This window comes from Convolutriloba macropyga, chromosome 3, assembly GCF_964194025.1.
Source record: "Convolutriloba macropyga chromosome 3, txConMacr16.3, whole genome shotgun sequence".
NCBI classification, from domain to species: domain Eukaryota; kingdom Metazoa; phylum Xenacoelomorpha; order Acoela; family Convolutidae; genus Convolutriloba; species Convolutriloba macropyga.
In genome coordinates, this window is record NC_134470.1 from 32,934,665 (window position 1) to 32,957,822 (window position 23,158).

A 23,158-nucleotide genomic window follows, 5' to 3' on the forward strand; every position below is an offset into this window, starting at 1 on the left:
AGTCTCATAAGCCGCTAAGGCATGGCCATGTCTGCAAATACTCCGTTATGATTGGCTGAGAATTTGATAGAGATTACATTTCTGACTTTTTAAGGTTTTTCCACTTTATTTCGCTATAAAGTCAAAGTGCTTAGACGTAGAAATTGGTAGTCAAATCATGGTACAGACCAATAGAAGCCAACAATTAACTGCTGTAAAGATTGCCTGACAAAATTTTAAATTGGTAAAAACTGTAGTAATGTGTATATGGTGACCTCCGCATCATAGAGCCTCCCCATATACACATATTTATGAAAACTATATATTTTCTTTATTTTTTAACTATTTTTCCATTTTTCTACTTAAATAAAAAATATATCATTTTTTGACTAAATTTACTATTTTGCTAATACTTCATGAAAAAATTCACTGGTAAAACCTAAATTCACCATTACTATTTCTAATGCCCTTATCATCAAATGGATCTATAGCTATTTTATATTGTTCTTTAGTTTCTAAATGATGTCTATTACTATCAATAGTATAATTAGTTACATTTTTAGTTTTACCTTCATATATAGCATTAGTATAATCTTCAATTGTAATCTGTTTTTTAATAGTGGCTTTAGTTATACCTTTTAACTTTTTCTCTTCTTCTCTTTTAACAGTATTGTAACAATATGCTTTAGCTTTGAGGAAACATGCTTCTATAATAGTATCATTGGGTAATTCATCTTTCATCTTACTTAACTCATTATTATGTAAAATATCTTTTATCTTATCCATTTCCTTTTCTATAGTACTATCCAATGGAATATTAATGTTTATAAATAAAATATCTGTATCTGTGTAATGATAACTACAATCTAATTCTTTTTCAAAGTAATCATATATGGCTTTATACATATATAGCTTAGCTTTTTCTAATATAACAAAACCTATATAATTAAACCTATCTAATTTTACATTACCTCGAGTTTTATGTACAGCTACTAATTCATTATCGAATTCCACAGCATTTAAAACTAATATTTTCTACTAATTTTATATACCTATCTACATCATTAACTACCTCTATATCTTGTCTATTATATACATTTTCTATTGTTTTTCCATAGAAGGCATTATTCATCAGTTTAAAGAATACATCTCCAAATTTATCACCTTTAGCTTTAGCTTCTTTTCTTTTCCGTATATTAAACTCAATATAGGGCTTTAACCATTGTCTCTTACTATACTCTAACTTTTGCTTAATTTTAATATCTTCTAATTTCAAACCATGATCTGAATACCAATCTAACATCTCTCCATCTATTACATAATCTACCTTATCTGTTAATTTTAGCATTAACTTCTCATTAGGCTTATATCCTTTCTTTTTGTTTACATTTTGATAATCTGTAAATTGATCTACACATGCTTTTGTTTTCTCAGGGAAGAATGGATACTTATTTGTTTTCTGTTTCAACTCATCACTATACTCAATATCAATGGTGTAGATATAACCTGTGTTAGAGCTAGATCTAGTGTAGCCCAATTCTTCACAAACTTTAATCTCACCAGTAGGTAAAGCTTGAACCATAGCAGAAGCATATAATGAGTTGAAGTCTAAATACTTTAAATAGTTCTCTTTACCAGCATACTCAGAGTCTATCTGTTTATTCATACATTTTACATGACAATCACCTAATACTGAAGCTAACCCACCTCCAATACCATGTTGTATTGTATCATAAATATTAACTGTATTTTCTTTATAATACTTAAGTCTAACATTAGTATATTTCAACCCACACAACCAGGTTAACCCAGGAGTAGAATATGTGTAACATGGATCTATTTCATAATATTCTAAACACATAGCTCTAAATTTCTCAAATACATCAACTGATAATAATACATCTGTTTTAAGATATAACATCATACAATCCTTTATTGTCTCACATCCAGTATTATTCCAACAATCTATTGCTTGCTTATATTCTTTATCTGTATTACCAGTTTGTTTCAACTTAGAATAGAATGCTTCCTTAGGTGGTAATGTTGTTTCATATAGTTTATCTATACTATCAAACCATTCATATGGGAATATACCTTTACGTCTTTCTAAGCCACATTTTTTTAGTGGTATACATTCTTCATTACTCAATGTTTTACTTATAGCATCTACGCTAAGTGGATGGAAGAACCTAAACATATCTAATGCTTTAGCATAACCCATATCAATACTAATATAATTCTCATCAGTTTTAGTTAATAATTTAGTCTAAATTTCTTCTTTGCTAGTTTAGTTATAAATAGATGATTATCATAATTAGAAGAATTAAATGCATACATTGGTACAAATGTGTTTTTAGCTTGGAGGTTACATTTGTTGTGAGCATAACCTCTGAATTTACCATTTAGATGATCATGATCTCTAACGATGTCTTCACCCAAGTTCTCATTACAATAATAACATGAGGTAGTAGTAGTAAGTGGAGTAATAGTCTCTTCTTTCAATGGAATATTTATACTAAATATATCTTTAAATAATTTGTTATAATGATCTACTCTATCCACAAACCAATCAACTACTTTATCACCACAGTTACATTCATACTTATCTTCTAATATATCAGGATAGTCACTTTTTATATATAAACCACAAGCAATAGGAATGTGTTTACCATCTTTTATTATACATTCAAAATCATAATACATAGCAAATGGTACTCTGTTTTTATAATGGAACTTATCAAACTTTAAGTAATCATCTTTATGGAATGTTCTTCTACCTATATGTTTCTGTGTATTACATAAATCCAAATGTTTATTTAATGCATCTTCTGTTCTAAATGATACACAACATTTTATACATGGATAACATTTATTATGATTAGATGATGTTCTCAATAGGAATGATACATCTCTACATAGGAAGTAATGATTATCCCATTATAATATGTTACATCCTTTATGATCATTATGATTAATTAATACAGGATTAACAGTTTTATTTTTATTTAGATTGAATACATTAAATAATACTCTATCTTTATTTAGTTCTTGTATTTTCTTTAAGTGATAATAATCATATGGAGGTATAGCCCCATTTGGTAATTTTATCTCATTAATATATTCAGGTTTATTATTTTTACTAACTCTATTTGGATCACGTGATGCAGGATGTATTAAGCAATAAGACACCATAGCAAACACATAATATCAGTATTATTTATATTAAGTATATATCTAGACGTGAATGGTAACTCAGTATCACACCCACAACTAGGATAAAACCTATGTATATACAATGTTCTTTTGATAAATCGTTGCATGCTCCATCCAGATTGATTCATTTCCTGTTCCTGCATTCTTGTCTCTAGTTCCCCATTCAATAAATCCAAGTCATATGCACCATTATATTGCCTAGTCATTAACCTAAAGGTGAATTCGTTTTCTTCTAGTTTCCATCCGTAGGTTTTGTATACTTAACTACATCAAAGGTGTTAAACTTAATATGGGGATGTATGTTATGCAATGACTCCAATATATTCAAGAATTTAGGATCTTCATAGTTACTACTAGTTATTATTATTTGATTATGCTTCATATTATGATCTAATCCTAACTCACTAACTTTATCTCTCCACTTCTTATCAACAAGTTTTTTCTGTTTAACTTTTTCTTTATGTTCTTCTGATTCATTGTGTTCAATTTTATTGTTATATCTATTATTACAGATATTGCAATATCCTTCAGTTATATTCTTATCTATATCCTTATCCTTATCCTTATCCATTCCCTCTACATTATCTAGATGCATCTTTGTTTTTAAATGTTGGTCAACACTATAGTGACTCAGACTTGTCTTACATATCACACAATCAAACTTACTTCCATTCCTTACTATTTCCCCAGTAACCAATCTTACATTATTACTATGTTTTAATGTTGTTACATGTTTATTATAAGCAGTATTATTATCAAGATACATATCACAACTATCACAAAACTTTATTCCTTCTTCTATATTGGTGTAACCACTTCGTGCATACTGGTCATCCAATTTTTGTTCTATATATTTATTAGTAACTTTTATTCCATCCTCATTAGCACTCTCAATAATTTTATTTATTTTATATATTCGCTCATTCTTTTTATGTTTAAGTGATTGAATGTGTCTGTTATAATTCTTTCGAGTCATCTCTTCATCACATTCTTCACATCTAATCCTATTTGTTTTAGGCTTTTGAACATAGACAAAATCATCAAATGAGTCTAAATCTGAGTCCTTATCTTTATCAGAATCTACATCTTTATCAGAATCTACATCTTTATCTTTATCCTTATCCTTATCATAAACACTTCGTGGATCTAAATCTGGATAATATTTTGCTTCGACCTTTCGCAATGACTCACGCATACCTTCTTCTCTTTGTTTTAATTTTGCATCCTGTTTATCATACGACTCCTTTATTTCTTCATTTACACGATTAAACCTTCTGATTGATTCTAAAGATTTTTCTAATTCTATTTTTTTGTCTTTCCCTATCTACTGGTTTGATTTCTTCCCTTGGTTTTTTTTAAAATTTGGACCGCCATGCTAGTAGAACTAGATTGAGCTTGTCCATGAGATTGAGCTTGCTCACTTTGAGATTAGACTTGACCTCTTCCACTCAGAATGTTCGCGTTGTTTTCTTGCACATTCATTTTTATATGCCAAATTTTGAAATAAAATTTTTTATATACCTTTTCAATACTATAAAAATGATTAGTACCAAATGCGATAAATGTAAAAATAAGGCTTGGTGTTGGAGTTGTGATGAGTGTCAAGGTAAACCTTTATCATGTTTTGTTTGTGATGAAATTATAACATATAGAGAAAGACATAATCATATGAGTAAGCATTATAAAGATCCAGATCAATATCTAACATGTCATAAGTGTAAAGTAAATAAACATATCTCTCACTATAGATTCAAACATTACACTTGTAGGATATGTTTATATCTCAATAGATATAGATTTGCTCTCACTAAAGAAAGATTTAAAGAACATGCAAAGAAATATAATATCCATGAAGCTGGTTCCCAAATCAAAGTTTAATCCTATTAAAATGTTACTTGCGTTCCCGTTATTTATTATGTTGATACCTATTATTGTAATTGCCTATTGGAATTATGATAAATATTCTGATTTAAGGAAGAGATTCAAAGGATATAGGAATATTGTACCCGAACCATCGGAAACTAAAAAACATAACTTTATTATTTATGGTCCATCAAATTCTGGTAAAACAACTTTTATAAAAGATTATTGTGGTTTGTATGAGACTGTTAATGTATTCTGTATTGATGGTAGTGAGTGGAAAGGATATATTGTATATGGCATTGATGATTTGAAATTATTAGATAATTTAGATAGTTTTGCTAATAGTCTTATTATATTTGATGATATGGGAGAAAACATTAGATTAACAGCTATAGACTCATTGTATTCTAAAGGTAGACATCACAATATTAATATAATATGTGTAGGTCATACTGTAACAGATTTAAATACAAAAGCAAGAGATAATACCCCAGCTATATATATTACTTTAAATAGTTCACAACAATTCTTTGAAAGAGTACAAGAAAAGTTTAAAATTGATTCTAATCTATATAGATTTAAACATTATAACTAAGGTGTAATAAATTATAATACTATTAGTGACTTTTATATTGTGTTAGATAAAGATAAAAATGTTGTATATGATTCTAGGATAGGTGATCTTGATATTGAGAAGTATGTTGATTATACAGAGTTTAAGGAAAAGGAATATAATATACTAAGTAGTTATTTAACAGATAGAAAGATAGAACCAACACATATTAAACCAAAAGAGTTAATGTTCTATTTTGAAGAATATTTAGAATTTAAGGGAATACATAAATCAATAAATTTATATAAAATATATTCAAATATATAAAATGTACTTAGTGAGATACATAGTGGCTATTATGCTATTGCTGGCATGGTTACTATGGTAGGATTTGGTTATTCTTACTTTCAAAAACATGGTAATAATAATGATAATAATTTTAATGGTATAGATATAATGAATATAGATAAAGCAAAAATTAAATTAAAAAATGGTAAGAATATGACAATAGGTTATGGTTTGATTGATTCTCAATCATCCATTCAATATAGTATGTGTGTTAGCTAGTTGCCTTGTAAGTATTTATGCTACTCATAATCATATTAATTCTATATCTAAAAATGAGAGTAATATGCAGAGAATGTAATAATGAAATTGATACTAGTAGTGGTTATCCAGTACACGAACTAATGAGTCATTATAATATTTTTCATAAAAATTTAATGGTAAGATGCACGAAATGTATGCAAAGAATATATAGTGGTTATCATTTTAAGGATAGATGTATTGATAAACGTACAGGCCTTATATCATCAATACATAGTTATATTGTATATATCAATATTTATGATAATGATAGTAATGATATCAATAAAGATGATAAAGATGATAAAAATTATGATTTAAATAATGTTTTAAATGAACTGAAAGATAATATTAAAGAAGATTTAAAAGAATATATTAGGACCAATTGAAAACAAGAGATCATTAATGAAGTAAAACTAGAGATTAAATAAATATAATAATTTAAAGACTGATGTTAATATTAAGAATCCACCTAAAGAAATTAAATCAACTAGGACTTGTTGTTTTTGCAAAATTGAAGAGATTAAAGATTGTTTTTATAAGACTGGAGGTTTATGTAAAGAGTGTTCCTCTGAAAAGGTTCGATGTCAATTGTGTAACATTTTTCTAAATAGGTCTTCCCTTAGAAAACATATGAAGAGACCACATATAAATTAAAAAGATATATTTTAATGAAAAATTAATTATAAGCCATATATTTATGAGATAGTTCTCTCAATTATACCTTTTAGTTTGTTAATTACAAAATTACACAGAATAACACAGAATAACAAGGATAACTAGAGTTATGGATTAAATTAGAATCTTAGTAATTCTGCACTCGTGCAGAATTACTAAGATTCTAATTTAATCCATAATTCTAGTTATCCTTGTTATTCTGTGTTATTCTGTGTAATTTTGTAATTAACAAACTAAAAGGTATAATTGAGAGAAATATCTCATAAATATATGGCTTATAATTAATTTTTCATTAAAAATTATCTGTCTAATTTATATGTGGTCTCTTCATATGTTTTCTGAGGGAAGACCTATTTAGAAAAATGTTACACAATTGACATTGAACCTTTTCAGAGGAACACTCTTTACATATACCTCCAGTCTTATAAAAACAATCTTTATTCTTTTCAATTTTGCAAAAACAACAAGTCCTAGTTGATTTAATTTCTTTAGATGGATTCTTAATATTAACATCAGTCTTTAAATTATTTATAGCACCTCCTTCTTTTTCATTTTTAACTTCTTTTTTTAATTCATTTTTAATCTCTAGTTTTAATTCATTAATGATCTCTTGTTTTAAATTGGTCCTAATATACTCTTTTAAATCTTCTTTAATATTATCTTTCAGTTCATTTAAAACATTATTTAAATCATAACTTTTATCATCTTTATCATCTTTATTGATATCATTACTATCATTATCATAAATATTGATATATTCAATATAACTATGTACTGACGATATAAGGCCTGTACGTTTATCTATACATCTATCCTTAAAATGATAACCACTATATATTCTTTGCATACATTTCGTGCATCTTACCATCAAATTTTTATGAAAAATATTATAATGACTCATTAATTCGTGTTCTGGATAACCACTACTAGTATCAATTTCATTATTACATTCTCTACATATTACTCTCATTTTTAAATATAGAATTAATTTGATTATGAGTTGCATAAATACTTACAAGGCAACTAGCTAATACACATACTATATTGAATGGATGATTGAGATTATAATTGTTTTTATCAATCAAATCATAACCTATTGTCATATTCTTACCATTTTTTAATCTAATTTTTGCTTTATCTATATTCATTATATCTATACCATTAAAATTATTATCATTATTATTACCATGTTTTTGAAAGTAAGAAAAACCAAATCCTACCATAGTAACCATGCCAGCAATAGCATAATAGCCACTATGTATCTCACTAAGTACATTTTTTTTATTTGAATATATTTTATATAAATTAATTGATTTATGTATTCCTTTAAATTCTAAATATTCTTCAAAATAGAACATTAACTCTTTTGGTTTAATATGTGTTGGTTCTATCATTTTATCTGTTAAATAACTACTTAGTATATTATATTCCTTTTCCTTAAACTCTGTATAATCAACATACTTCTCAATATCAAGATCACCTATCCTAGAATCATATACAACATTTTTATATTTATCTAATACAATATAATAGTCACTAATAGTATTATAATTTATTACACCATAGTTATAATGTTTAAATCTATATAGATTAGAATCATTTTTAAACTTCTGTTGTACTCTTTCAAAGAATTGTTGTGAACTATTTAAAGTAATATATATAGCTGGGGTATTATCTCTTGCTTTTGTTTTTAAATCTGTTACAGTATGATCTTCACATATTATATTAATATTGTGATGTCTACCTTTAGAATACAATGAGTCTATAGCTGATAATCTAATGTTTTCTCCCATATCATCAAATATAATAAGACTATAAGCAAAACTATCTAAATTATCTAATAATTTCAAATCATCAATGCCATATACATTATATCCTTTCCACTCACTTCCATCAATACAGAATACATTAACAGTCTCACACAAACCACAATAATCTTTTATAAAAGTTGTTTTACCAGAATTTGATGGACCATAAAAAATAAAGTTATGTTTTTTAGTTTCAAATGGTTCGGGTACAATATTCCTATATCCTTTGAATCTCTTCCTTAAATCAGAATATTTATCATAATTCCGATAAGCAATTACAATAATAAGTATCAACATAATAAATAACGGGAACGCAAGTAACATTTTAATAGGAATAAATTTTGATTTGGGAACCAGCTTCATGGATATTATATTTCTTTGCATGTTCTTTAAATCTTTCTTTAGTGTGAGCAAATCTATATCTATTGAGATATAAACATATCCTACAAGTGTAATGTTTGAATCTATAGTGAGAGATATGTCTATTTACTTTACACTTATGACATGTTAGATATTGATCTAGATCATTATAATGCATACTCATATGATGATGTCTTTCTCTATATGTTATATTTTCATCAAATACAAAACATGATAAAGGTTTACTTTGACACTCATCACAACTCCAACACCAAGCTTTATTTTTACATTTATCGCATTTGGTACTAATCATTTTTATAGTATTGAAAAGGTATATAAATAATATTATTTCAAAATTTGGCATATAAAAATGAATGTGCAAGAAAACAACGGGAACATTCTAACTGGAAGAGGTCAAGTCCAATCTCAAAGTGAGCAAGCTCAATCTCATGGACAAGCTCAATCTAGTTCTACTAGCATGGCGGTCCAAATGTTAAAAAATAAAAACAAACCAAGGGAAGAAATCAAACCAGTAGATAAGGAAAGACAAAAGATCGTGTAAATGAAGAAATAAAGGAGTCGTATGATAAACAGGATGCAAAATTAAAACAAAGAGAAGAAGATATGCGTGAGTCATTGCGAAAGGTTGAAGCAAAATATTATCCAGATTTAGATCCACGAAGTGTTTATGATAAGGATATGGATAAAGATAAAGATGTAGATTCTGATAAAGATGTAGATTCTGATAAAGATAAGGACTCAGATTTAGACTCATTTGATGATTTTGTCTATGTTCAAAAGCCTAAAACAAATAGGATTAGATGTGAAGAATGTGATGAAGAGATGACTCGAAGAAATTATAACAGACACATTCAATCACTTAAACATAAAAAGAATGAGCGAATATATAATATAAATAAAATTATTGAGAGTGCTAATGAGGATGGAATAAAAGTTACTAATAAATATATAGAACAAAAATTGGATGACCAGTATGCACGAAGTGGTTACACCAATATAGAAGAAGGAATAAAGTTTTGTGATAGTTGTGATATGTATCTTGATAATAATACTGCTTATAATAAACATGTAACAACATTAAAACATAGTAATAATGTAAGATTGGTTACTGGGGAAATAGTAAGGAATGGAAGTAAGTTTGATTGTGTGATATGTAAGACAAGTCTGAGTCACTATAGTGTTGACCAACATTTAAAAACAAAGATGCATCTAGATAATGTAGAGGGAATGGATAAGGATAAGGATAAGGATATAGATGAGATTATAACTGAAGGATATTGCAATATATGTAATAATAGATATAACAATAAAAATGAACACAATGAATCAGAAGAACATAAAGAAAATGTTAAACAGAAAAATTTTGTTGATAAGAAGTGGAGAGATAAAGTTAGTGAGTTAGGATTAGATCATAATATGAAGCATAATCAAATAATAATAACTAGTAGTAATTATGAAGATCCTAAATTCTTGAATATATTGGAGTCATTGCATAACATACATCCCCATACTAAGTTTAACACCTTTGATGTAGTTAAGTAAACAAAACCTACGGATGATAAACTAGAAGAAAACGAATTCACCTTTAGGTTAATGACTAGGCAATATAATGGTGCATATGACTTGGATTTATTGAATGGGGAACTAGAGACAAGAATGCAGGAACAGGAAATGAATCAATCTGGATGGAGCATGCAACGATTTATCAAAAGAACATTGTATATAGATAGGTTTTATCCTAGTGGTGGATGTGATACTGAGTTACCATTCACGTCTAGATATATACTTAATATACATAATGCTGATAATAAGTGTTTGCTATGGTGTCTAATTGCTTATCTACATCCTGCATCACCTGACACAAATAGAGTTAGTAAATATAATAAACCTGAATATATTAATGAGATAAGATTACCAAATGGGGCTATACCTCCATATGATTATTATCACTTAAAGAAAATACAAGAACTAAATAAAGATAAAGTATTATTTAATGTATTCAACCTAAATAAAAATAAAACTGTTAATCCTGTATTAATTAATCATAATGATCATAAAGGATGTAACATATTATACTGGGATAATCATTACTTCCTATGTACAGATGTATCATTCCTATTCAGAACATCATCTAATCATAATAAATGTTATCCATGTCTAAAATGTTTTGTATCATTTAGAACAGAAGATGCATTAAATAAACATTTGGATTTATGTAATACACAGAAACATATAGGTAGAAGAACATTCCATAAAGATGATTACTTAAAGTTTGATAAGTTCCATTATAAAAACAGAGTACCATTTGCTATGTATTATGATTTTGAATGTATAATAAAAGATGGTAAACACATTCCTATTGCTTGTGGTTTATATATAAAAAGTGACTATCCTGATATATTAGAAGATAAGTTTGAATGTAACTGTGGTGATAAAGTAGTTGATTGGTTTGTGGATAGAGTAGATCATTATAATAAATTATTTAAAGATATATTTAGTATAAATATTCCATTGAAAGAAGAGACCATTACTCCACTTACTACTACTACCTCATGTTATTATTGTAATGAGAACTTGGGTGAAGACATCGTTAGAGGTCATGATCATCTAAATGGTAAATTCAGAGGTTATGCTCACAACAAATGTAACCTCCAAGCTAAAAACACATTTGTACCAATGTATGCATTTAATTCTTCTAATTATGATAATCATCTATTTATAACTAAACTAGCAAAGAAGAAATTTAGACTAAAAGTATTAACTAAAACTGATGAGAATTATATTAGTATTGATATGGGTTATGCTAAAGCATTAGATATGTTTAGGTTCTTCCATCCACTTAGCGTAGATGCTATAAGTAAAACATTGAGTAATGAAGAATGTATAACACTAAATAAATGTGGCTTAGAAAGACGTAAAGGTTTATTCCCATATGAATGGTTTGATAGTATAGATAAACTGTATGAAACAACATTACCACCTAAGGAAGCATTCTATTCTAAGTTGAAACAAAGTGGTAATACAGATAAAGAATATAAGCAAGCAATAGATTGTTGGAATAATACTGGATGTGAGACAATAAAGGATTATATGATATTATATCTTAAAACCGATGTATTATTATCAGTTGATGTATTTGAGAAATTTAGAGCTATGTGTTTAGAATATTATGAAATAGATCCATGTTACACATATTCTACTCCTGGGTTAACCTGGTTGTGTGGGTTGAAATGTACTAATGTTAGACTTAAGTATTATAAAGAAAATACAGTTAATATTTTTAATACAATACAACATGTTATTAGAGGTGGGTTAGCTTCAGTATTAGGTGATTGTCATGTAAAATGTATGAATAAACAGATAGACCCTGAGTATGCTGGTAAAGAGAATTATTTAAAGTATTTAGAATTCAACTCATTATATGCTTCTGCTATGGTTCAAGCTTTACCTACTGGTGAGATTAAAGTATGTGAAGAATTGGGCTACACTAGATCTAGCCCTAACACAGGTTATATCTACACCATTGATATTGAGTATAGTGATGAGTTGAAACAGAAAACAAATAAGTATCCATTCTTCCCTGAGAAAACAAAAGCATGTGTAGATCAATTTACATTTTATCAAAATGTAAATAAAAAGAAAGGATATAAACCTAATGAGAAGTTAATGCTAAAATTAACAGATAAGGTAGATTATGTAATAGATGGAGAGATGTTAGATTGTTATTTAGATCATGGTTTGAAATTAGAAGATATTACAATTCAGCAAAGGTTAGAATATAGTAAGAGACAATGGTTAAAGCCCTATATTGAGTTTAATATACGGAAAAGAAAAAAAGCTAAAGCTAAAGGTGATAAATTTGGAGATGTATTCTTTAAACTGACGAATAATGCCTTCTATGGAAAAACAATAGAAAATGTATATAATAGACAAGATATAGAGTTAGTTAATGATGTAGATAGGTATATAAAATTAATAGAAATTATTAGTTTTAAATATGCTGTGGATTTCGATAATGAATTAGTAGCTGTACATAAAACTCGAGGTAAGGTAAAATTAGATAAGTTTAATTATATAGGTTTTGTTATATTAGAAAAAGCTAAGCTATATATGTATAAAGCCATATATGATTACTTTGAATAAGAATTACATTGTAGTTATCATTACACAGATACAGATAGTATATTTATAAACATAAATATTCCATTAGATAGTACTATAGAAAAGGAAATGGATAAGATAAAAGATATTTTACATAATAATGAGTTAAGTAAGATGAAAGATGAATTACCCAATGATACTATTATAGAAGCATGTTTCCTTAAAGCTAAAGCATATTGTTACAATACTGTTAAAAGAGAAGAAGAGAAAAAGTTAAAAGGTTTAACTAAAGCCACTATTAAAAAACAGATTACAATTGAAGATTATACTAATGCTATATATGAAGGTAAAACTAAATATGTAACTAATTATACTATTGATAGTAATAGACATCATTTAGAAACTAAAGAACAATATAAAATAGCTATAGATCCATTTGATGATAAGGGCATTAGAAATAGTAATGGTGAATTTAGGTTTTACCAGTGAATTTTTTTATGAAGTATTAGCAAAATAGTAAATTTAGTCAAAAAATGATATATTTTTTATTTAAGTAGAAAAATGGAAAAATAGTTAAAAAATAAAGAAAATATATAGTTTTCATAAATATGTGTATATGGGGAGGCTCTATGATGCGGAGGTCACCATATACACATTACTAACTGTCAAGTTGCTTTTATGCATAAATTAATTTTAGTTCAGCAAAAAAATTACATTTCACTGAACAAATAAAACCTTTCAAAAAAGATGGATGAGACTTGCTTCGGCTCTCTTGCATTTTGAAGGACAAAAGAAATGGAATGAAAATTTGCTGATTGTGAACCTTATAGACTCGTATATCTCTTTGCCCTGGAGGTCTAAAACAATATAGTCCGTTCCGGCATCCAAAACAATCAAAACAGGTTTGAGTGGAGGCGTGTATGCATCAATTTGAATCCAGTCTGAAAATGTCTTCTCCCCATTCTGCCGACACTCGAGGGTTGATCGAATGTGGAAGACGTAGTGGGTTGACGGAAGCAGTTCGCCAGGCCAATCAAACTTCGTCACAGAAAAGAGGATGTCGGTTTCTAAAATTGTTAATCAGGGTCAAGAAAATTAACTCAAGTGGAAAAAAATCCACAAAAAACTTCATGTTAACATTAAACTTGGGTCGTGATAGTTTTTTCGCTTGTCTTAGTTTCAAACAAAATCTCACAGGCCTCTACCATATGAAACATGTACCGCAAAGTATTTCTAAACGCGCTAAAAGTACCGCTCTGTAACAGTCAAGTGTAGGTCTACTTAAAGTTGGGTGGGTTTTATCCGTGGGCGTTTTCTCAGAAACCCTTTTATCATCATTTTTTTATTTGCTTAAAGATTTTTTTGAAGTTTCAGAAATTGTTACGTGACAATATGAACATCTGGCTTTTATCGAGAACGGCGCAGCCGTGCAAGCTGTTGAACGAGAATTTTGAAGCAAATTCTGTAGAATCAAGTAGCCTAGCTGAAAACTAAAAGTAGCTAAAAGTAACTTATTTTAATACGACCCAAAAGTCAATGAATGTCAAAATCTGGCTAGAAACTTTTGGTATTTTTACATCTGGTACTGCAGACTTTGGGCATTTTAAAAGTTCATTGTGCGTGTTTCAAAAGGTCTTCAGAATTAAAATTTAGTAGAGCAGCTGTGCCAAGGGCACGTACGTGCAAAAATCAAAGCTCCAAACATTGTGCAAACCAGACATAACGTTGAATTCTTTTCAGAAAAATAGGTTCAATAATGTCTGATATTTTAACGGTAGTAGGAGGGAATTGGCGACTCGGACCAAGGAACAACAGTGGGCAATCCGTATCCCATGCATATTGTGTCGAAATATCTATTAAACCAGGTATTTGTCAGCACCACTAGCACTGGTGTCAGTGAACAAGAATGATTAGCTTGGTTCTTTGACATGAAATCACAGCACCACCATAACACATAGTAGAAATTAAGTGAATGGGAAAACTAGCACAGCAACTATTCTCAGCTTTATTATCTTTTCGCCCAGTCCAGTGTTTTTACACCTCACTTCAAAAAAAAATGAGTTTCTATATAGCAACTTACTAGGTAAAATTATGTATATCAACCCAGCTCTTTCAGTGGCAAAACAGAATGGAGCTACCGGTTTAGTGAACAAAATTTTTTTAAAAAAAAAAAGGATAAGAAACAGCTATTTAAAATTTTGCAAAATAGGGTTTCAATTGTGTATAGTGTTAAAAATGACTCGAAAGGCTTCAGTTGCAACTGCCATAGTCGAGACCTGGAATTTATGAAAAGACCTATTAACTCCAGGTAGGGGGGGGGGGGTAAATAATGAATTAAATTACACGGTCGAGTTAAATTCCAGGCTAGTTCTTTCCATAAGTCAACCCAAATTCTTTTCAGATGCAAAAATGAGGCAAACTAAAAGTTAAAAAGTTCCGACAACACCTGGGTTCGATCTCGTGACCTTCTCCAATCTTACCCAATGCTCAACCAATTGCGCTACATGTTAATGAAATCGAATTGCGCCTTACATTTTAATGAAATCGAAAACAAGTCATTATAACGGTCGCGAGCGTAATTCCAGGACATGTTTTAGTGTCCAGCCAAATTCCAGAACACTTTTATTGTCCAGCCAAATTCCAGAACACCTTTATTGTCCAGCCAAGTGCCAGGACTTATGTTTTAGTTCCAGCCAAATTCTAGGACGGTTGTTTTAGTTCCAGTCAAAGTCCAGGACATCAGATTAGTTCCAGACAAATTCTTTTCATACCCAATATCTGTCGAGGAGAGTCTTTTCATGCCTTAAATTTGTCGAGGAAGGTCTTTTAATATTTCCAGATCTTGACTCGGGTGGCTTCCAGGTCCGCAATTATATTTGCGAAGGACAATTTCGCTTCAAACTGCAATTAGAGGGAAGCTTGACACTTTCCCCTTCAATAAATTTGAGAACAATGTTGGCCTTGACATTTTGGAACAAAAATCGTCCAAATCAAAATTTCTAATATAAACAATTTTCATATCGTTTGGCTGGCGATTAACAAAAACAAACTAGTCAGTACGATGGAAACTTCGGCTGATCTGGGTCCCATGTCGAACTTTTGCCCCAAAATATGTAAGATTAGGGGGTAATTGGGGGAATTTTGTGTTTTTCTCCGTTACCCGTTTTCAAATCTTTGCAATCGTTGAACGGTTAGCTTTCACCATAAATTTATCATTATATCTTAGAGAAAAAAAATTTGAAAACATTTTGAGCTGTGTGCGCTCTCCCAAAATTAACTTTTGCCCACATACCCGTTTTATCCATTGGATCTGTGACGTCGAATTTTGTCTCAAACTCAGCATCATTCAAACTGTCGGCGGATGGAATCCAACTTAGCTGAATTGTGGAATTGCTGATTGTCTCGTATTCGATTTGAACTGGAGGAGATGGAATCGGACACACAAAGATTGTTGTTTCTGGAATTGCTGCCGGTGGCTCTTTGGTTGCAGTGGTTTCTAAAATTAAGCCTATCTAAGCTGGGTATCATTGGCAATGTGTTATTTATTCGAATTTTCTCTGCTTCTAAAATTAAATTACTAAAAATTCTTCTGAATTCAGCTACATATGATAAGTTGTTTCCACAATAAGGACTTTTTTTGAAGCACTGCCTTGAACTGGTCTCGTCAATGCACGCGTATTCTCTCCGAGCTCGCATACCAACGCCTTTGTTGCAATATATTGCTTTAACCAGGCTGAGGTCCCAGACCGAAAGTCGATAAGTCCAGACCGAAATGAACGCACGAAGGGGGCGTCGTGCGTTCAAAATTACACGGTCTGGAAACACGGATGAACGCACGATGGTCTGGACATGCACACACGAAATTCTGGTGAACGCACAATGGTCTTGACATGAACTCACGAAAGTCTGGACATGAACGCACGAAATTATAATGCCACTTATTTTGTACAAGCACTTGCAATATCATGCATGATAGGCGGTTCCCCTTAAACAGTCCCGCAATATACGCGTCTCATTCAAAATATTTTTCAAAGAACTGCATTCGCAAGATAGCCATGACCGCCCCTGTTTTCGATACAATGTGGCGAAGCTGACTGATGAATTTTTTGTCAATTAAGAGAGAAGTATTCTAGAGACCACCTTGATGAATTTTCTTCATTCAAAAACGATTAAATATTTAAATTTTTGGTGCCAATGTGACACTGAATTCTCATAGGCTCAAGGAAAATTCATTTAAATGTATTTTTAATGAATCCGTAATCCGTAAGCTGAATCTCTTATTAAAACAACAAAAAAGATGAAAATCTGAAAAGATGATTTAAAGTCTCTCTTTAGTCCATCTTTAAGTCACTCGATTAATTTTTTGCGAAAAGTAAAATAATCGGAAAGTTTTGGACGTGACACAAAAGATTTTGTAGAAGTCTATCTAAGCAGTTGGGATTAGAAGCAAATTCTGTTTTGCTATATCAACGCATGCTTGATGGCTATCCAATTCAGACTAACTTTAAATTTCTTTTAATTTAGCATTACTCCTGAGTTTGCCTTTCATCTAAGTTTTAGCTTTTCCTGATTGCATGAGGAACCAATTGAGACCCATATTCAACCAAAATCTTTCCTGGAGGAGACAGTTTAGACAGTTTAGAACCGGCGACTGATGAATTTTTTAGTCAATTAAGAGAAAAGTGTTCTAGAGACCAGCTTCATGAAATTTCTTTATTCAAAAACGATGAAATAATTAAATTTTTGGTGTCAATGTGAATCTGAATTCTCATAGGCTCAAGGGAAATTCATCTAAATTTATTTTTAATGAATCCGTATTCCGTAACCTGAATCTCTCATTAAGACAAAAAAAGATGAAAATCTGAAAAGATGATTAAAGTCTCTCTTTATTCCATCTTTCAGTCGCTCGAATGAATTTTTGCAAAAGTAAATTAATCGGAAAGATTTGGATGCGACACAAAAGATTTTGTAATATTCTATCTAAGCAGTTGAGATTAGAAGCAAATTTTGTTTCGCTATATTAACGCATGTTTGAGAGCAATCCAATTCAGACTAACTTTGACATTCTTTTAAATTTGCCTTACTCCTGAGTTTGCCTTTCATCTAAGTTTTAGCATTTCTTTTTGCATGAGGCATCACTTGAGACCAATAGTCAACCATCAACTTTCCTAGAGAAGACATTTTAGACAATTTAGACTCGGCGACTGATGATTTTTTTTCAATCAAGAGAAAATTATTCTGGAGACTAACTTGATGATTTTTTTTATTCAAAAATGATGAAATAATTAAATTTTTTTTGCCAATGTGACCCTGAATTCTCATAGGCTCAAGAAAAATTTATTTATATGTGTTTTTAATCCGTATTCCGTAACCTGAATCTCTTATTGAGACACCAAAAAAGATGAAAATCTGAAAAGATGATTTAAAGTCTCTTTATTCCATCTTTTAGTCACTCGAAAAAATTTTTGCGAAAAGTTAAACAACCGGAAAGTTTTGGATGTGACACAAAAGATTTTGTAAAAGTCTATCTAAGCAGTTCGATTAGAAGCAAATTCTGTTTCGCTATTTTAACGCATGTTTGAGACCAATCCAATTCAGACTAACTTTGACTTTCTTTTAAATTAGCATTACTCCTGAGTTTGCCTTTCATCTAAGTTTTAGCTTTCCTTATTGCATGAGGAATCAATTGAGACCTATATTCAACCAAAATCTTTCCTAGAGGAGACAGTTTAGACAGTTTAGACCCGGCGACAGCTTGTAATAACGTAATTAGCTGCCTTTTATCGTTGAAGATTGCAGGCTTTATGCAAACGAGAGAGGTAATTAATTACTCTTGTAAATTAATGCATATTAAGATCGCAATGAAACCATCGTAATCTTTTTAATTCTTTGATGATGTTCTAAGAGTCGGTTTTTAAAAAAAAATTTCCACAAAATATTAGCTAGGTTATTTTTGTTAAATTATCGGCTAATATGCTTTAATTAAACATTAAGACAATAAAAAGTAGTACAGCTAGGTCTAGAAGTTATATAGTACTCTACAACGTAAATTGGCAAATATTATTGTGTAATTATTTTCAGGGAATCTTAGATCTATGTTCTTGAGTGTTCCAAAAAAGAAATTTGGTACTACAATAGAAAAGTTTTCTGTTTTCTCAAATGAGCAAACACTGTTTCAATATCAGTCAGCAATTTATTTTCCTGTCACAAGAGTTTTCCCAAGTTGAAAAAAAAATATATTGCAAGTTACTGCAGGATTTTTGCAGAATTTTGCATGAATCGTCTTGCAAGAGTTTCTTATAAAATCTAGAAAGATAAAAGTTTGTCTTGCAGGAATCTTACCTTTTAGTCTTACTAATCTTGAGACCACTATTTATAGGAAAAATTCGAAAATGTAGTAATATATGAATGTACCCATATTTTGGCACGGGCAAGATAAATGAGAGATTGAGAGATTACCCCTTTCTGCCAGCAACTACCGGATTCCCAGAAGATAAACATTCCGTCTCGCCTCAGTTAGCCTCATTTTACTTTGTTGTCTCCTCAAAAGTGAGATAATTCAATTGCCTTAGACGTGAACGCTGTCACTTTTAAAAGAATTCTTTTGTTTCGAATAGAATTTTTGCATTTCAGCTTTCTATTTGCGGCGGTTTCGTGGTTTGTCTATTGGCAAGAATCTTGTAACGAAAACTTTTTCTCAATAAAAAAGAATCTTCGATAATCTTTTTCAAGAATCTTGCGTGATCTTGTAAAATAAATTTTGCACCTTCAGGGCATTGGTCACATCTTCTCTATATAAGATGGTATTTTTTTCAACGGCTGCAAAACATTTCATGCTACAGCTCAACTCAATCGCAAATGGTAGCCCGTACCTAACTCTCAGCCGAATTCAGTACTGAGTCAGTCACTGAACTTTAGGTACGGGTGTTGTTTGTAACAAATATATACTCAACCCTGGTTTCAAATTCAGCACCTGTCAGTGATTTAAGCTTTAATTCAACCATTTTTGTAGTAAAAAATACATGACAGACAATCTTCAATGATGTTCATCAGATTTCAGAAAAAAATTCAACAGCTCTGAACTTTTTTCCGGAAGTTTTTCTATAGAGTGACCCCCTTTGCTGTACGTTTTACCACATGATTTTCCAACTTTCAGCACTTCTCGATTAATATCCAATCGATTTCGGAAGAAAACTCAAATTGTGGAATATATGCATTATTATGTGAGAACTGCGTTTTGTTTATTTCGCGTAAATGTTTGTGCTGCAACGAGCCAATTTTTTGTAAGAATTAGCCGGAACTTTCGAACGAAATGAAAGTCCTGAAAGCGTTGATTTTGTACTTTTTTAGGGACAAGTAATGTGCTAATATGGGGCAACGACTACGCCGAATAAGCTGGTTTTCAACACTTTGAATCTTTACAGATGGATTGTGTTTAGATAATTTTGAAGTTTTGCATAAACTAAGAGGAATATATGCAACAGAATGTTCAAAGAAGTGATTGTCTTTTTTTCGAAAACTCGCACCTATGTAAGTGATATGTTGATAATGTGCTGATATAACATGCGTTGACAAGCGCTGAAGATATTTCAGTTTGGCAAATTCAGCTTAAGGAACGCCGAACAATCAACGTATTCAGCAAATTTCTCAATTTCTCAATATAAATTCACATTCTGTATTTTGTAAAATTATCCGCTTATGTCCACACATAAATAGACCTGGGAATATATAATCAGATTACAGTCTGAAATAAGACAAAACCAATTTTTATAATAATTTTGGTGTGAGTTTTTAAGCAAATTTTTAAAAAATGATTTATAACAGCGTCTACCCAGAAGAACTGTATCGGATATATATATATATATATATATATATATATATATATATATATACCCGGGTTGACCCCATAATTCAAAAAGCTATACAATTAAAATTACAACTTCATTTTATGGCGTCTATGAAAAGTTGTAGTCATAGAACTTTCATAAAAGGGAGATCTATGAAATTAAATTAACTTTCATTTATTGCAAAGTTATAGTTTTTACCAATCTTTCAAAACTTTTTTGATTGATGAAGTCAATGGTCCATAATATAAAAGTTCTATGATTAAAAATTTTGGTCAACCCGGGTACACACTCACACACACACACACACACACAAACACACACCTACACACACACACACACACACACACACACACACACACTATTATTATTAAACTGACTTGGTACCCGCAATACGGGAATCACTTTGTTAATTAGTTACAAAGACAGGACCAATTTACAGGATACTGATAGTACTTAAAGTCCATCGCCTTTAATTTCAAAAGAGAGTTCATCTGTTTGCGAAATAACACTGTTGGACATGTATAAAAACTGTTCTGATATATATATATATATATATATATATATATATCAGAACAGTTTTTATAACATGTCCAACAGTGTTATTTCGGAAACAGATGAACTCTCTTTTGAAATTAAAGGCGATGGACTTTAAGTACTATCAGTATCCTGTAAATTGGTCCTGTCTTTTTAAATAATTAACAAAGTGATTCCCGTATTGCGGGTACCAAGTCAGTTTAATAATAATGGTATTAATAGTAATTGGAAAAGTTGATGTTCAATGTACCTGCCGGCATTATAACTTGGACAACTGAGCTCTGGATAGCCTCCTGGAATTGCTTAGCTTCAACGTAGAAAGAATGAGTGTTTCCTTGTACCATGTTGATCACGGTGACCGGATATAATGAAGGTGTAGGGATCACCTCACCTCCATCCACAAAAAGTCTGAAACAGTTCAACATGGTTTGATTGAATTGTAAAAACTGAAACTGAGGAATATAAACATGAAATATGAACGTCGTTGACTGCTTGAGAAATACTATTAAATTAAAATTGATGACAATATGCAAGATAACCGACTAGTGCTTGGACGGGGTGAAGTTACATTTTTATGTGGTGAATGCGATGAAGCTGTATTATCTCATATGTTGAGTTTTATAATAATAAAAATGAAAATGAATTAAACCAAAACATCATGGACTTTCGTCAGCTTTGTTCCCCGGTGATTCTGGAATTTTTATCGTGTAAGATCTGATAAGATGCTGGTCAAAAATCTTTATCGTGTAAGATCTTATCTGGTCTTACAAGATAAAAATTCTGCCCTACGCGAACTTTAATCGTGTAAGATCTGATAAGATACTTATCGGATCTTATAAGATAATAATTCACTTTTGCTCAATTGTTATATGATGAGACCTGATAAGTATCTTATCAGATTTTATAAGATAATAATTCATTTTTGCTCAATTGTTATCTGATGAGAGCTGATAAGTATCTTATCAGATTTTGTAAGATAATAATTCAATTTTGCCGAATTGTTATCATACCAGATCTTACACTATAAAAACTCACGGCAGTAATATTTTGAGTCTTTACAAGATACTATGCAGTCCAAGATACTTTGGTCTTTGGAAACAAATTTTACATCCTAAAATCAACGTCTCAGAAAAAGTCCCCGACAATCGAATAACCTTTTTTACAATATCTTATGAGTCTCAAAAGACGATATGAGATAGTTTTCTTCTGGTTGCTCTGACACTTAAGTGTTGCATGCTGTAGCTTTTTGGCTACTACTTGAAAGCAACCCTGAATGGTCTTCAATATGAAGAATTCGTCATACTTAAAGTATTTTTTATCGTATTAGATCTGAAAAAAATCGTATCAAAAAGATGAGTCATATCTTTCCGAATGATTAACTCACAAGATCTTATAAGATTCTTGTAAGATCTTACACGATAAACATTTTTGTGTCAGGCAGAATTTTTATCGTGTAAGATCTTATAGGGCAGAATTTTTATCTTTTAAGGTCTGACAAAAGTGAACTTTTATCGTGTAAAATTTTATCAGGCCTGATAAAAAAATTTTTATCATGTAAGACCTGATAAATTGTCTTACAAAGTCTTCGTCAGGCGACGCATAATCTTACAAGTACT

At 30.2% G+C, this 23,158-nt stretch overlaps 1 protein-coding gene across 1 annotated transcript in view; it reads right to left on the reverse strand.

Moving 5' to 3' along the window:
* The window catches only part of LOC142336610 (uncharacterized), a 64,937-nt gene extending 42,970 nt beyond the window's left edge, over window positions 1–21,967 (reverse strand). The window contains exons 1-3 of the mRNA XM_075385521.1: window positions 21,793–21,967; window positions 16,454–16,657; window positions 13,985–14,228 (exon numbers count right to left, since the gene is read on the reverse strand). Coding sequence (XP_075241636.1) covers window positions 13,985–14,228; window positions 16,454–16,657; window positions 21,793–21,967 — 623 coding nt within the window. The remainder of the gene's footprint in view (window positions 1–13,984; window positions 14,229–16,453; window positions 16,658–21,792) is intronic.
* Window positions 21,968–23,158: the final 1,191 nt, after the last annotated feature.